This window comes from Bos grunniens, chromosome 1, assembly GCF_055505025.1.
Source record: "Bos grunniens cultivar Pamir isolate PY7600 chromosome 1, Bosgru_T2T1.0, whole genome shotgun sequence".
NCBI lineage: Eukaryota > Metazoa > Chordata > Mammalia > Artiodactyla > Bovidae > Bos > Bos grunniens.
In genome coordinates this window covers 73,927,379-73,944,308 of record NC_141165.1, presented here as the reverse complement: position 1 = coordinate 73,944,308, position 16,930 = coordinate 73,927,379, and the positions used below count along the sequence as shown (strand labels likewise).

The window sequence follows — 16,930 nt, the reverse complement described above, 5'->3', positions numbered from 1 at the left end:
GATTTATCACATCAATAAAAGCCCTCAATTTTCTAAGAGAAAAATTGAATAAAATAAATAAAACAACCTCAGACATATAAGCACTTATTATAAAGACAGTCTATAAAAATATACATGCAGTGTGATGGCACAATTAAATACTTAGGCTATATTTACTAAGCACTTTTGGAAAAAAATGAAGGAAAATTTAGGCAATACTAATAACTACCAGTATATCTGCATCATGGATGATTTATTTTAGAGGAGAGAAAGGAGTACACATTGAGGGAATGTTAATAATATAAACAAAAAAGTTTACAATTACATACAAAAAAGATATGTTCATATTCTTGCCTTTTATATTTTAAATTAAAAGTTAAAAAAGGATTTGTGGCAGCTTGCCAATATAAATCTTACACAGTAAGATCAATAGGTAAAAATGATGAAGTGGGGAGGGAGGGGAGAGGAGAAGAGGGGAAGGGGAGAGAAGGGGAAAAATACGAAGCCAGGGAGAGGTTGCTGCTGCTGCTAAGTTGCTTCAGTCGTGTCCGACTCTGTGCGACCCTATAGACGGCAGCCCACCAGGCTCCCCCGTCCCTGGGATTCTCCAGGCAACAACACTGGAGTGGGTTGCCATTTCCTTCTCCAAGAGGTTAATAAATGTAAAATTTTAAAAGTTTGCAAGAAGGTCCCTGATGGCTCAGTGGTAAAGAATCTGCCTGCCAATGTAGGAAACTTGAGTTTGATCCCTGGGTCAGGAGATTCCCTGGAGAAGGAAATGGCAACCAATGCCAGTATCCTTGCCTGGGATACACCATGGGAACAGAAGCCTAGAGGGCTACAGTCCATGGGGTCACAAAAGAGTTGGACACGATTTAGCAACTAAACAACAACAGCAAAGGCTTGCAAGAGGTAGATTTCAAGTTTGGCTGAGTTCCTTAGCAGTCAACACAGAGATGATAACTCAGTCATGAGATCTAGTATTCATAATTTAAAAGGCAATACAGGGTAGATTTACAGTAGCCCCATGGAAGAGATCTGGAGTTTTAATGCTTAAACCTTCACCAATAGGGTGACTGTTATAAAGAAAGAAAGTAAGTGAAGTTGCTCAGTCATGTCTGACTCTCTGCGACTGTTATAAAAGATATAGGCAATGTTAAGGCTATATCCATTTTCATGTTCTCCAGAGCACAGAAATAACAGTCTTTCTGTAAACTGCACTGGCCTATATTTTATTTGTGGTACCTTGTTTTGCGAGACATTGACAAAACAGAACTACTATCAAAATGGCAAGAGAACTGGAAAGCATAGCATACAAGCAATGTTACAAGAACAGGTTTTGGCTGGAGGAGGAATGATTTAAGGAGAGAGATGAAAGTTATCAATAAACATTTTAGAATTAATAAACAAAACAAAATCCTGTTCTGTCTACTCCAGAAGTCAAACAATGATAAATGAGATCAAGGTTAGAAGAGGGGGGCAGAGGTCATGCAGTTTTTTTTTTTTTTTACGAGGTGGTCAACATCTTTAATTTCTAGGCAAATGCAAATCAAAAGCACAATGAGATATAACCTAACATTTCCTCTTAGAAAGGCTACCATCAAAAAGACAAATGAAAAAAAAAAAAAAGACAAATGACAAAAATTGATGATGAACGTGCAGACTCTGGTTATGTACAAGTCCTGAGATTACTCTCTGATGCATAAATATAACTCACCACCTTCATTTCGATATTTGGCAGAACTAATACAATATTGTAAAGTTTAAAAATAAAATAAAATTAAAAAAAAAAAACAAAAAACAAAAAATGTACCCTTCAATGTAAACATATTTAGAAATATGGTATTCTTCACATTTTTGCCATGTTCTGTTAAGATCTGTAAGAAAACTGCTAGGTGGAGAGGTCATGCAGTTTTAAGTAAATTTAAGAGAGAAGCTTCCAAAAGTTTATTTACTAAATGGATAAATAGAATGTTTGGGGAATTACTGTGCTCCGTGGTGATGACTAGGAGAGGTTCAGATGACTATTCAAGGATGCAGGATATGTGAATTCATCCTGGAAACTTTAAATGTTACAGAACTCTTAACAGAGTCTTTAGTATGCAATATAATCATTACAGTATCAAATATAGATTGTTATATACTACAGAATCTCAGAATACAGATCACTGTGGACTTTAGTAACCAAGAAAAGCTACACAGGATCTTAAAGAATGGAAAGAATCCACACCGGCATACGAGAAGGGAGGAGAATAAAAGACGTCAGAAAAGGCCCAAAGTATCTCTGGGACATGAATAGAGACTGACCTGACTGGAGCAGGACATTCACACAGGAGATTAGTGTGACATAATTTAGGGGAAGTATGTCAAATCAAAATGTGAAGAGTCTCCAATACCAGGCAGGGGAATCTAAACTTGAGTAACAGACATTCAATCAAAGCTTCTCAGAATAATGTAACGGTTCTCGTGTTTGAAGAATAATCTGACAATGGTGTACAGAACGGACTGAGGGGAAGGGAGATAGACTGGAATTAAAAAGGCTCATCAGGAGACAGAGTTGACTAATAGCCAAGAAGAGTGGGAAGGGTGAAGGATAGTCTATAAGAAAAATTATGAAGAAAGAGTCATGGTCGGCAAGTGAATAAACATTTAGAACACAGAGGGATGAATCAAAGATGGTTCTGAGAGTTAACAAAGAAACAGCAGGAAATATGATACTCCAGTATAAATAAAGATCAACGGTCATAACAGAAGTGCTTAAGTTCTTAAGGCCAATCAATATATGATAAATAGTAAAGCTGAGAAAAATCTGGTAACATTTTAAATACTGCTGTTTTAAAACTGTCTCATTCACCAGAAACTCTAAGTGATAAGGACAATACAATGTGTAAAAAAAGTATGCAAACAATTCCCTTTATTTTAGGGATCAGGACTGAGCCCAGTGCAATACAAGATGGCATGTGCAGTGCTTAAAATAAGTTAAGGGGAAAGCAAGACTATTTCAGACCTTCCTCTAAGTGGGAACATATCCTGCCCTACTGAACAAAGTGGCTAAATATTCTTTACTTGGTTTCATTTCTTCACTGAGGCTGTAAGAAAATCTTGTTTTACAGTAATCTCTAGAAAATAACTTAAACATGAAGTTAAGCAGTGCTGTTTACCAACATTGGAGGACAAATTTCAGGTGGTTTTAAAGTTGAAAAGGGTACATTTGTAGAACAAAGGGAACAAAGAGGGAATTTTGAAAATGCACTCAGATTCATCTGAAAGCAATTAATGGGAATAATGTGGTAAACCACAAAGTAAGGGTACTTTGGAAGGAGTTCAATATTAGGATTATATCTTACGGACAGAAAATGTACACGAGACTACTACAGAGAGGGGCATAAGGGTAATGTACAAAAATGCTCTGTCTTCCGACTATGAACGCTAAATGCTTATTATATAAATTGGAAAAGAAACACACACACACACACACAGAAAAAAGGGGCAGGAGAACTTGTCCACAATGTCATTACTTCAATTACTCCAACTTTTTAGTATATTTGTGTCTTTTTTCATCTATTTAAAATCTTGGTTGACCTCATATTATATATATAGTTTTATATTTATGCTTTTCACTTACTATAATGGTAGTTTCCCCATGTACAGAAAACACTTTGTAAAATAAATTTATAATGGTTACATAATAAACCATGTGGATATATCAGTTAAGAATTCCAAAACTATTACAACCTTGCACAGGACTTTATATTTTCTAAAATATGTTCACTTCTATCTTTATTCTTAGGAGATAAATAGACAAGGATTACTATTTGTGCCTCTTTCTACAGAAAATTAAGATGTAAAAAAGTAAAATATAGATTAAAAAGGAAAAGATTTCATTTACTTATTAGCCCCAGGTAACACAGTAATAGTGAGCTCTGATCAGAGATCAAGTCTTCTGATTATTCAATCAGCTCATCTTCTTAAAGAACATACAGTTTGTTGCAAAGTGACCCTTTCCTCAACATTTAGAGGACAAATGCTACAGCAGTAAGCAGAACACACTCAAACAGATCTATCCTCCTCCCACCATCTGTGGTTAACTTCTCTCAGGTCTAACCTACCACTTCAGGTGTAGGTGAGAAGAGACACTTCATTTCTGGGGAGCAACGCTTTGTTTTGTTACAATACCTTCAGATTATGTATGATATCTATCCGCTTGTTCTGGCTGTCCTTAAAGTGAACTTGAACTCTGACAGGAAACTCACCCCAGCCTCTTCTGGTCAAGTGAAAAGGAGGCTCTCTAGGGAAAAGCAGATATTAATGTATTAGTCCATGTTCACTCTCTCATTCTAGAAAAGGAAGTTTTCCCATAATGGGTATGTTAGAACGTCACATCTTTCTGATGATTATTTATATTTCCTCAGTCAATGCTAAATCAATATGCTGAATTTTGCTAAAATGCTAAACTATAAAAGAAAAAAATCCAACTCAAATCTACGTTAAACTTTCAACCACTGAATACTTAGAGCTAAGACACTTACACCATATAATCCAGTGTCATCATTTTCACAGACAGGGAACTAAGGTGATTTGACAGATGTCACAATATTAAAGCCAGAATTCTGGATTGCTACCTGACAGAGGCTGTGAGGGACATTCCTTACCCCTAAACACTCACTTATTCCTCCACTCTGGCAAAAACAAAATAAACCATATTCAATCTAAAGGTGACAAATTTATTTAAACTATCTACTAAGACTTAAAAAAAATTGAATCTGACTTTACATAATTTTAGTGAATAGAGAGGAATGTGTGTGATTGCTAAACAGATGAGAATTTTCAGTCAAAATGTAATTTGTGAAGGAAATAAAAAGGAAGAGTGATGAGAAAAAGACTGGTTTGCTGTTGATAATTGGTGTTGGGTACATAAGGATTCAATATACTCTACTTTGTCTATGTCTGGAATTTTCCATAATAAAAAGTTTAAAAATGTAATTGAGACCCCCATGTACTTAAGAATAACATGGTTTAAGTTAATGGAGGAAAGAGAGAATGCTTTAAAGTGAAAATGTTCATTATGAATCACTGGCCTGGAATTACTATAATGAGAGAGGATGCCAAGACTGCAGGGAGAAAGCACTTTCAGTGGGATGTGCTTTTGGAAAACTAAGGAGAGACATGAATTCAGTAAGGTAGAGGGAGTGCAAGAAAACAACCTGAGAGGAGTCTAGGAACAGATATGAATCATCAGGCACAAGGCCAGAGGCTACCAGGAGAGCCCAAGGCAGGAAAAATCCCTGAGTATGGCAGCAGCCTGGAAAGTAGAGAAAACAACAATTGTATTATAAACTAGGAAAAAAAGAAAGCAAAGAAATAAGAGTGCCTGGAAGAAACCAGCTGAGATAGCAAGAGAAGCAGCCATGATGTCAGCATAAATTCAGACAGAAATAAAAGACAGATGTGGGATCAAATGAGAAGGTTGACTTGAGACAGAAGCCTGAAAAGGAATACAAAGTCAGAGATACAGCAGGGCCTAGAAACATAGTGGACTTAAGAATAATTAAAGAAAACTCTATAGATGACAGGGTTAGTCACTTAAATTCCAGTAAAGCTAAGTGAATGGCCTAAATTCATTTTGCAATATTCGTTAATCATATTGTTTGTATGCTGAACTTCTCTTATAAAGGATATAGTAAATCAGCTGTGCTCTACCATTTATAGGCTAAACTTTAGTGAATGGATAGGAAGGACTGCAGGAAGACAGAAGACAGACAAACCAGGAAAAAGGAACAAGGATTTTAACAGGAAATTCCTCCTTAACCATATTTTTGGAAGCAAAAAAGGAATCTAAGACCTACCAACAGATGAGACATCAGCTACCAAATATTCTACTTCAAAAGATATTATGTGTTTCACACAAAAAAGGACTGCTTCGCTTGAAGATAATTCTGTATTTCTAGATTCCTCAAGGGCTTTCCTGGTAGCTCAGCTGGTAAAGAAGTTGCCTGCAATGCAGGAGACCTCGGTTCAATTCCTGGGTCAGGAAAATCCCCTGGAGGAGGGACAGGCTACCCACTCCAGTATTCTTGGACTTCCCTGGTAGCTCAGATGGTAAAGAATCCATCTGCAGTGTGGGAGACCTGGGTTGGGAAGATTCCCTGAAGGAGGGCATGGCAACCCACTTCAGTATTCTGGCCTGGAAAACCCCTATGGACAGAGGAGTGTGGTGAGTCACAATCTAGAGGGTCACACAGTCAGACACGACTCAGCCACAAAGCACAGCACAGATTCCTCATAGGGGGTGAAATGTATCAATAACCAAGAAGAAAAACTCACAGAATACTGGACTTTAAAAATGGCTTTCTTAAAAATATAGAATGAAGCATAACTCCTCGTCCAACTAATTAATTCAAATGGCCAACCAGTCTTTTAGGATCACTTCTAGTGACCCCAAATCCACTACCTAATGAAACTTCCTATTACATTTCTTTTTTTAATTTAAATAAGCTCTGGCCAGGGTTTTTTTTTAAATTATTTATTTTAATTGGAGGCTAGTTATTTTACAATATTATACATGTGCCCCCCATTTCTTATCCATTCGTCTGCCAATGGACATCTAGGTTGCTTCCATGTCCTAGCTATTGTAAACAGTGCTGCAATGAACACTGGGGTCCACGTGTCTCTTTCAGTTCTGGTTTCCTTGGTGTGTATGCCCAGTAGTGGGATTGCTGGGTCATATGGCAGTTCTATTTCCAGTTTTTTAAGGAATCTCCACACTGTTCTTCATAGTGGCTGTACTAGTTTGCATTACCACCAACAGTGTAAGAGGGTTCCCTTTTCTCTGCACCCTCTCCAGCATTTATTGTTTGTAGACTTTTTGATAGCTGCCATTCTGACTGGCATGAGATGGTACCTCATTGTGGTTTTGATTTGCATTTCTCTGGTAATGAGTGATGTTGAGCATCTTTTCATGTGTTTGTTAGCCATCTGTATGTCTTCTTTGGAGAAGTGTCTATTTAGTTCTTTGGCCCATTTTTTGATTGGGTCGTTTATTTTCCTGGTACTGAGCTGCATGAGCTGCTTGTGTATTTTTGAGATTGTCAGTTGCTTTGTTTGCTATTATTTTCTCCCATTCTGAAGGCTGTTTTTTCACCTTGCTTATAGTTTCCTTCATTGTGCAAAAGCTTTTAAGTTTAATTAGGTCCCATTTGTTTATTTTTGTTTTTATTTCCATTACTCTGGGAGGTGGGTCATAGAGGATCCTGCTGTGATTTATGTCAGAGTGTTCTATGTTTTCCTCTAGGAGTTTTATAGTTTCTGGTCTTACGTTTAGATTTTTAGTTCATTTTGAGTTTATTTTTGTGCATGGTGTTAGAAACTGTTTTAGTTTCATTCTTTTACAAGCGGTTGATCAGTTTCCCCAGCACCACTTGTTAAAGAGATTGTCTTTTCTCCATTGAATATTCTTGCCTCCTTTATCAAAGATAAGGTGTCCATAGGTGCGTGAATTTATCTCTGGGCTTTCTATTTTGTTCCATTGATCTATATTTCTGTCTTTGTGCCTGGCCAGTTTTATTAAAGAAAATTTGTACACAATTTACTTTTTACCAGTCTGTGCTGGCATGCTTCTAATGATATCAAAACCACCTGGATCAATGATAGCCAGTGTGCATACTCTGGAGTATTTTCCACATACTGTGCCCAATTCAGTATTATTGCCACTGTAGTGATGGACACCAGTTTTGGCCAATCAGTATAATACTCTATTTCAGATTTCCTCAAGGCTGGGCAGTTGTTGGTGAGGATTACCAGTTTCGCTTTGCCTTGTCTGATCATTTTCAGAATCTGCTTGTAGCCCAGCACATACTTTCCACTTTTCTTAACCAGTTGGAGCCCAGAGTTGATTGACTCCAGTGACTCTGTCATTTTCTTTGCGGCCACCATCTTCTGGTCTTAGGTACAGGATGCCCCCAACCAAGAGCAACTGCCAAGATGGCCGGGGAGCAAGAAAGGGCTTACATTTCTGAAGAGCTCTGTTATAAAAAATATTTCATTCTCCTCCTGTAAGTCGTATGCTTTCTGCAATCACAAATAAATTCTTCCTCCATAGGACCTTCAAAAAATCTAAAACATTCCACTAAGTTGTCCACCCTGAAGGGTAAACACATTCTGTTCCTTGTAACAACAGCAGAAGCAAATACTTATATTGTTTAGCATAATCCTACTACTCTTCTAAGCCCTTTATATCTATTAACTAATCTAATCTTTATAACCACAATATGAAATATCCTCTCTGAGACACAGTTGAGGCCAAGTAACTAGCCGAAGGTCACAGAGCAATTAAGTAGTGAATCTGAGGCTTAATCTCAAGTAACAGGCTCCAGAGCGGCCCCCCGCAGCCCGTGATCCTTTTTTTAAAATGATACAATTTGAAGAGGCTCACTAGGACAGTCCTTTGGGGGCCTAGTCCATTGTAGTCTCTCACACACAAAGGCCAGGAATATTCTAACACCAGAACCATGTGTTCTTCATGTTTGAAATCCCTGTATCAAGTCCTAAGCCTAGCAAACATGTAGTGACTGTCTTGTGCCTAAAATCAAAGTTTACAGTCACAGCTTTTAGAAAGCTGGCTAAGGATGGCCATGGCAACTGAACTTAATGGAAAACAGATGGTATGTAAGAGCAGAATCTACCCATGCTCTTCATCAGGTAATGTGCTCTGACAAGGAGATTCACAGTGCATGGGAAACACACATGCACTTTGGTTCAGAGAGATTATCCTTAAGTTTCAAGTCAGCTGAAAAGATCTCACCTACTCATCACATTACTCTAGATACTTTGACACAAGAAACATCTTAAAAGTCTCGTAAAGAACATAGAGTTAAATTAAATCAAGGACACAGGTTAATGTTCTGTCATACCTGAAGTTTAAAGTTTAGTTCTAAGAAGAATATTTTAAGAATACAGATAAACTGGAATGTGCCAGAGAACATAACCTGGCACATTATATGGGCAGAGGAACACAAAGTCACATAAACAACTGAAACAAATGTGGATGTCTGGCTTGGAGGAAAACAGAAGAGACCTAACAGTGCTCTCAAAATATCTGAACAACAGCTATATGGAAAAGAGTTTATAATGATTCTGTGTGGTGTCACAAAATGTATGGAAGTGTACTCGTTAGAAGTTAAAGTTAGGACTCTCCTCAATATAATTCAGTTCAGTCGCTCAGTCGTGTCTGACTCTTTGTGACCCCATGGACTGCAGCACGCCAGGCTTCCCTGTCCATCACCAATTCCCGGAGCTTGCTCAAACTTATGTCCATGGAGTCCGTGATGCCATCCAACCATCTCATCCTCTGTCATCCCCTTCTCCTCCCACCTTCAATCTTTCCCAGCATCAAGGTCTTTTCCAATGAGTCAGTTCTTTACATCAGGCGGCCAAAGTATTGGAGCTTCAGCATCAGTCCTTCCAATGAATATTCAGGACTGATTTCCTTTAGGATAGACTGGTTGGATCTCCTTGCAGTCCAAGGGACTCTCAAGAGTCTTCTCCAACACCACAGTTCAAAAGCATCAATCCTTAGGTGCTCAGCTTCCTTTATAGTCCTCAATATAATTAAAAACATCCAAACAAACATAGCCACTTAAAAATAGAAAGGCCCACATCACGAAGTCATAATTCACTCAACATGAAATGAGCATTTACTACATGCTGGACATGATTCTAGATAAAGACAATTAAGAAAAATTCCCAAACATCCAGAAGTTCTGAATCTAGTAAGGGAGACATACATGTAAATTAGTAAGTATAATAACAAATTTATATATATTACTTGCTATGAAAACAGAGGTATGGTTGATCATTAACAAACTGTTTCTCTAGAAACACACAAGCAAGGTTCTCTTTTAAAATATTATTTAAAAATCATAGTATTGTACTTAATAAAACGTACAGTAAAAGTATGCTCTTGGGAAAGGTATGCGGTAATAGTGTAATTCAGAAGCTGTGAAAAACTTAACTGGTCACATATATCACCACACCTAATTATGGAATACTGTCCCAGTGGCATGAGTCAAACAGAAAACGTGAAACCTCATAAATTTCACGAAACAAAGCTCATTTAGAATTAACAGAAGATACTCTAGATGTAAAAGGTAAGACAGAAATTTGACAAGGAGCTATGGCATGATGTCTCCCCTGGATTTCCTCAGACTTAAAATATAATCTGATAAACATGACCTTTACCTACAGATTAGATTTCTTAGTAAATACAATTTCATATATTATTGCATGATACTTTTCTACAGCCTAAAGGAAGCCATGTGTTTCACAAAGTCCAATTCTTGGGATGAGAACTGAGAAATAACATGGGCACTGATTTGCATCATTAAAGTATTAGGGTTTTACATAATGAGCTTCTAACCCCATTTTTAGTAAATCAAATGTTTATCATCAATAGAAAAATATGATTAATACATTTTAACTGATTCACACGTTTTACATTAAATAAAATGCTTTCCTAAAACAGTGTTGTTGCTGCTGCTGTTTTACTGTATGGAATTTTTGCCTGGACATTAAGACATGTTTTTTATATTAATATTTATATCTTTATGGACAAAGTGGTTTTTAAACTCACCTACTACTTCTTAACAAAATCACTAAAATATCTGTACTAAAACAATGGGCTAATTTGGAGTTAGGATATCTAAACTCAGAAAATACTGTTAATCTTAAGTTATCTTAAAGTACAAAATATTGTTACTATTCCAAGAATTCAAGTAAACAATCATTTACTTGTATTTTAACCCCTGAAAAAAAGTAGGGCAAAGAAGGAATCATTGAGAAAGTTAACTTCTGAGTTATGTCTTAAAGGATAAACAGCAGATCTTAAGAAAGACAGCTACACTGTGTACATATGTGTACACATAAGGATATGTATGTGTGTATAAGCAAAGAAGACAGACAATAGGAAGATGGTATTCCTAGCAAAGAAAACAAATATAGGTCACCAGTGGAATTCTAGGTGAGGCTAGATGAGCTGTACTGGGTATTTCTAAAAGGTTTCATGAATCAGATATAGACTGAAACAAAACCACAAGGTTTTTTCAACTCTAAGTTTGAGAGCCTACGAATGTACTTGCTCCTTTATCAATCTGTACCATAAGAATAAAACAGAATAGCAACACTTTTCTAAGGTTCTATCAAATGAAATATGTCAAGAAAATAAAGGAAGTAAAAGAAAAAACCTTGTTTGCACTGGAAAACTCTTACACTGATTCATTCTCTTGGGTAGACAAGATAGAAAGATTCAATATCATAAAAAGTATGAAAATTAATCATTAATTCAATGCGATTTCAATCCATAAATCGACACTTAGAATCTAAAGTAATCTGGAACAACATATGTACTCAAGAATGACCAAGACAAAAACTGTAGAATAATATAATAATAATCAGGGGAACATACTCTACCTAAGATCAGCATACTCTATTAAGCAAAACAATTAGTATAGTATTAGTACAGGAATCAAAATTATTAACAAAATCTAGCATCAGATCCATGTTTTTATGAGAATTAAGTGCATATTAAAGGACAGATCAGCTGATAATTAATATATACCTAAATATCCTATGAAGAATATAAATGTTCTGTACTAGCTAAAAAAATCTCATTTCCAAGTATTTGACTTTTTGACCAACAATGCCTATCTTCCAGCTCCATTTCTAATTTATTTATTAGAAATAGATTTATTTTTTGACTCCCATAGAGATTTTCATTTCTTGTCCACACCAGTTTTCACTACTCATTATTGCTATTGTGTAATCTCCCAATGTAATCTCCTTCTCTCCTTACTCAGCTTAGACTCCATGGTATATCACTAACATAATATTATTATTAAAGTAAGGAAATCAATGAACTGGGAGACCAAGGTTTTAGAAGACTTGTCTATCTGCATATCAAAGTCTGTAAGAGTGATGGCAAGTGTACTGGTAGAGGGAATATCAGCATACTAGGTGCTAAAACTGTATTTGAAAGAGGAATGACTAGGAAATCAGTAAATGCTCCAAAAAGAAGCAGCAGCAGATCTTATGAAATTTCAAAGGAGCAGAAGTTTTTAGAGAAAAGAAGGGGAAAACTGGTCTGGAAGCCACAAATACAAGAAAGACAGACAAGCACCCATTTCTAGAACCAATGGTATACACCGTGTGTAAGAGGGAAAAAAAAAACAAAAGTTGCCACTTGAAAGTTTTCTCAGGAGAAGCAGTGTTCTCAGGAATTAGTCAGGTTTTACTTAAGAGTTAGGAGTGCTCTAAAGGAATGTTCTGAAGAAAGCTGAAGATACAGGAGATTTCATTGATAATAAACCAGAACCATTTCTACAATACATTCATATAGTGAACATACATGTGATAGGTAACATCACATATAGATGTGAACAATACACCTAAATGAAACAAATTTTACAAGAGTGTATACATATAATGTGTGTGTGTGTGTGTGTATAAAATCATTCCATCTTTGTGAAATAATCACAACAAAAAACTTCAATAGCTATGCTAGATTAAAAACAGAGGAAAAAAATATCATTAAAGGTTACTTCTGAGAGGGTGAGATCATGGGGAACTTACAACATTAAGTATTTCTATAAAGTCAGAATCCTTTATTAAATTCTAATATATTCTGATAATCATAAAAACAGTAACATTTTTATATTTATCTATATCTATATAAATAAGTTATTTCCAAAGGAGAGGAGAATAAGCTGGTGTAATTCATATGGTAACAACCTGATAGGTGAGGATGGTACCTGTTCAGTGAGACAGAAATCTGCAGTAAAGAACCACAGCTAAAATTCTATTGTGACTAAAAGCCAAAGCTGAAAAAATTATTAATAATACAAGAATTTCAAAGTTCTTAAGTTAAATCACTTTCCTTCCACTTCAGTAATTCTGTACTTCTCAGGTTTAATAACTCAAATAGTGCTCACCTAACTTCCACAAGGTCATTTGGTTTATAGCTGGGATGAAGAAAGAACCAAACTTTCTTGACAAAATGATTAATACTGGGTTCTCTACGAGAGCCTCGGACATATACCATCCACTTGTGGGTTGACTGGTCATTTTCTTCTCTCTTATCAGGAGGTATATACCTAGAGTAGGGAGAAAAAAAACGACTTGAAATCTTTGTTCCTAACAAACCAATTAACTACTACTTAAAACAAGATTAAAAATCAATTACAAGAAGAAAATGGGAAAATTTACACATACATAAAGAGTAGACAACATACTACTTACCAATTAATAGGTAAAAAAGAAATCAAAAGAGAATTAAAAAATACCTAGAGACATCTGAAAATGGAAATAGAGCATACCAAAACTTTAGTGATGCAGCAAAAACAGTTCTAAGAAGGAAGTTTATAGTGATAAATGCCTACATAAAGAAAAAAAGATCTCAAATTAACAACCTAACTTTATACCCTAAGGAACTAGAAGGAGAAAAACAAACTAAACCCTAAGTTAGAAAAACGAAAAAAAAAAAGGAAAGAACAAAGATCACAGTGGAAACAGAGACTAAATAACACAATAGAAAAGGTCAAAGAAAGAAGAGTTGGTTTTTTGAAAAGATAAAATAGACAAACATCTTTACACAGACTTACCAAGAAAGAGGAGGGACTCAAACAAATAAAATTATAAATGAAAGAGGAGATGTTACAACTGATACCACACAAATACAAAAGATCATAAAAGACTTAAGAACAAGTACACATCAACAAACTGGACAACTTAGCAGTACTGAATAAAACCTAGAAATCGACACCCTATCCAGACTGAATGGTGAAGAAACAGAAATCTAAACAGAACAGTTACTAGTAAGGAGACTGAATCAGCAAACAAAAACCTGCCAACAAAGTACATTCCAGGACCAGTGGTTTATTTAAAGGGTGAATTCTACCAAACAGATAAAGAATTGATTCCAATCCTCAACCTCTTCCAAAAAATAAAAGAAGAGGGAACACTCAATGATCTCATTTTATGAAGCCAAAATTACCAATACCAGAGCCAAATGACGATACTACAAGAGAAGAAAATTATAAGCCAGTATCCCTGATAAAGGGCTTCCCAGGTGGCTCAGTGGTAAAGAATCTGCCTGCGAATGCAGGAGATGCTGGTTCAATCCTTGGGTTGGGAAGATCTCCTAGAGAAGAAAATGGCAACCCACACCAGTATTCTTGCCTGGGAAATCCCATGGACAGTGGAGCCTGGCAGGCTACAGTCCATGGGGTCACAAAAGAGTCATATATGACTGAGTGACTAAACAACAATCCTTGATAAAAGTAAATGCAAAATTCTTCAACGAAACATTAGCAAACAGAATTCAACAGTACATTAAAAGTATCATACAACATGAGCAAGTGAGATTTATTCCAGGCATACAAGGATGGTTTGACATCTACAAATCAATGCAACACATCACATTAATGAAATGAAGGCTAAAAATTATATAATCATCTCAAAAGATGCAGTAAAAGCATTTGACAAAATTCAGTATCTATTCATAATAAAAATTCTCAACAACTGCATATAGAGGAAGCAATTCTTAAAATAATAAAGCCACACATGACAAGTCCACAGCTAAGATCATACTGAATGGTGAAAGCCAGAAGATTTTCCTCTAAGATCAGGAACAAGACAAGGATGTCCACTATTGCCATTTTTATTCAACACAGTACTGTAAGTCCTAGCCAGAGCAATTAGACAAAAAAAAAAAAAAAAAAAAGAAATAAAAGGCATCCAATGAAAAGGAAGTAAAATTGTCTCTATTTGCACAAATCATAATATCATACATGGAAAAACCTAAAGACTCCATCACAAAACTATTAAATGAATTCAGTAGAGTTGTAGGATATAAAATCAACATTAAAAAATCAGTTGTTTCTATATACCGACAACAAACTACCAGAAAGAGAAATTAACAATAATTTCATTTACAACAGCATCAAATACAATAAAACACTTAGCAATTTAACCAAAGAGGTAAAAGACCTGTACATTGAAAACTGTAAGACACTATCAACTATACTTCAATAAACAAAAATAAAACTAAAAATCTATAAGACACTGATGAGAGAAACTGAAGAAGGCAAAGATATTCTGTGCTCAAGAACTGGAAAAACAGTTAAAATGTTCATACTACAATGCAATCTCTATCAAAATTCCAATGGCATTTTTTACAAATAGAAAAACAATCCTAAAATCTATGTGCAACCAGAAAAGATTCTGAATAGCCAAAACAATCATGAGAAGGAAGATAAAAGCTGAAGGCATCATGTTTCCTGGTTTCAAACTATATTACAAAGCTACAGTAATCAAAATGGTGTTGTATTGCAATAACAACACATAAACCAATGGCACAAAATACAGAGACAAGAAATAAACTCACACTTACTGGTCATTAATTTCCAACGAGGAAGCTAATATACACAATGAGGGAAAGGACAGTTTCAATAAATGTTGCTGGGAAAACTGAAAAGCCACATGCAAAACAATGAACTGAACCTCTATCCACACCAGACCCAAAATCGACACAAAATGGATTCACAAGTTAAATTTAAGACCTAAAACCATAAAACTGGAAGAAAGTATAAAGGGCAAGATTTTTTTATATCTGTCTGGGCAGTGATTTTTTGGATCTGACACCAAAAACAGAGGCAATAAAACCAAAACAAGTAGAACGACATCAAACTAAAAAGCATTTGCACAGGAAAGGAAACCACCAACAAAATGAAAAGACAGCCTACGGAATGGAAAAAAATACTTCTAAATCATGTATCTGATAAAGGGTTAATATTCAAAACATGAAGAACTCAAAAAATACCAAAACAAAAACAAAACAAAAATATCTAATTTATAAATAGGCAGAGGAACAAACTCAACTTCCAGTTACAAACAAGTCATGTAATGTACAGGTAATGTATAGCTATGGTGACAGATGGTAACTAGACTTACTGTGGTAATCATTTTTCAATACATAAAAATATCAAATAACTCTGCTGTCCACCTAAAACAAGTATAATGTTGCTAGATCAATTGTACTTCAATTAAACAAAAATATTTTTAAGGAGATATAGATAAACATATTAACATACACACAGGAATATTATTCAGTCCTAAGAAAGAAGTAAATCCTGCCATTTTTTACAACATGGATAGAAAGACCTTGATGGCATTATGGTATGCGAAATAAGTCAAGCAAAGAAAGACAAATACTGCTTGGTATCACTTCCATGTGAAATCTAAAGAAAAATCAAATTCTTAGAAGCAGAGTAGAAAAATGGTTATCAGGAGCTGAAGAGTTGGAGAAACTTTTCCATTTAAAAAAAACCCTAAAATTCAGGCAATATTTAATAGCCATATTACCTAACCAAAGTAAGTCTTTGCAGTTAACCCTTTTCTTTAAACTCTTTTTTCAGGGTGGGGGGGGGGTAGGCCTGAAGAGGCATTCCCTTGAAGTTTTTTTATTTTCTAATTATCAGTCAATTTAAAAAAAAATCCTGCTTTTCCTGCTAAGTGGGTACACTAGGTAGAAACAAACTAGCATACTTTATTCCTGGGTTAGGAAACCTCTAGCCTGTGGGGTGATTTCATTCAGGTTCAAAAGTGCTAGAACTCAGAACTCTTCTGTTTCCTACTCATTGCTGTCAAGGTTCCAAGTGGTTTCTTTGTCTTTAAAGAAAACAAGTCATTTCCCTAAGTACTAACCATGGCAAAACTAGAATCCTTAGCCCTTCCTTTTGAGGCTCTGGCTTTACTTCATTAAAGAAAGAAAGAAAGAAAGTGAAGTCACTAAGTTGTCTCCGAGTCTCTGCGATCCCATGGAATGTAGCTTACCAGGCTCCTCCATCCATGGGATTTTCCAGGCAAAAATACCGGAGTGGGTTGCCATTTACTTCATGAGCCC

The 16,930-nt window shown here is 35.7% G+C and overlaps 1 protein-coding gene and 1 pseudogene across 23 annotated transcripts in view; both read right to left on the bottom strand.

Moving 5' to 3' along the window:
• Positions 1 to 16,930, bottom strand: part of YEATS2 (YEATS domain containing 2) — a 103,572-nt gene that overhangs the window by 51,161 nt on the left and 35,481 nt on the right. For all 23 annotated transcript variants that reach the window (XR_015162443.1, XR_015162432.1, XR_015162451.1 and 20 more), the window contains 2 exons: positions 12,960 to 13,121; positions 4,156 to 4,267 (listed from right to left, as the gene is read on the bottom strand). Coding sequence is in view for 16 of the 23 variants with exons in the window: in XM_086396240.1 (XP_086252366.1) it covers positions 4,156 to 4,267; positions 12,960 to 13,121 (274 nt within the window). In the remaining 7 variants the exon portion in view is untranslated. The remainder of the gene's footprint in view (positions 1 to 4,155; positions 4,268 to 12,959; positions 13,122 to 16,930) is intronic.
• On the bottom strand, positions 7,320 to 8,050 carry LOC147379631 (large ribosomal subunit protein eL30 pseudogene; annotated as a pseudogene).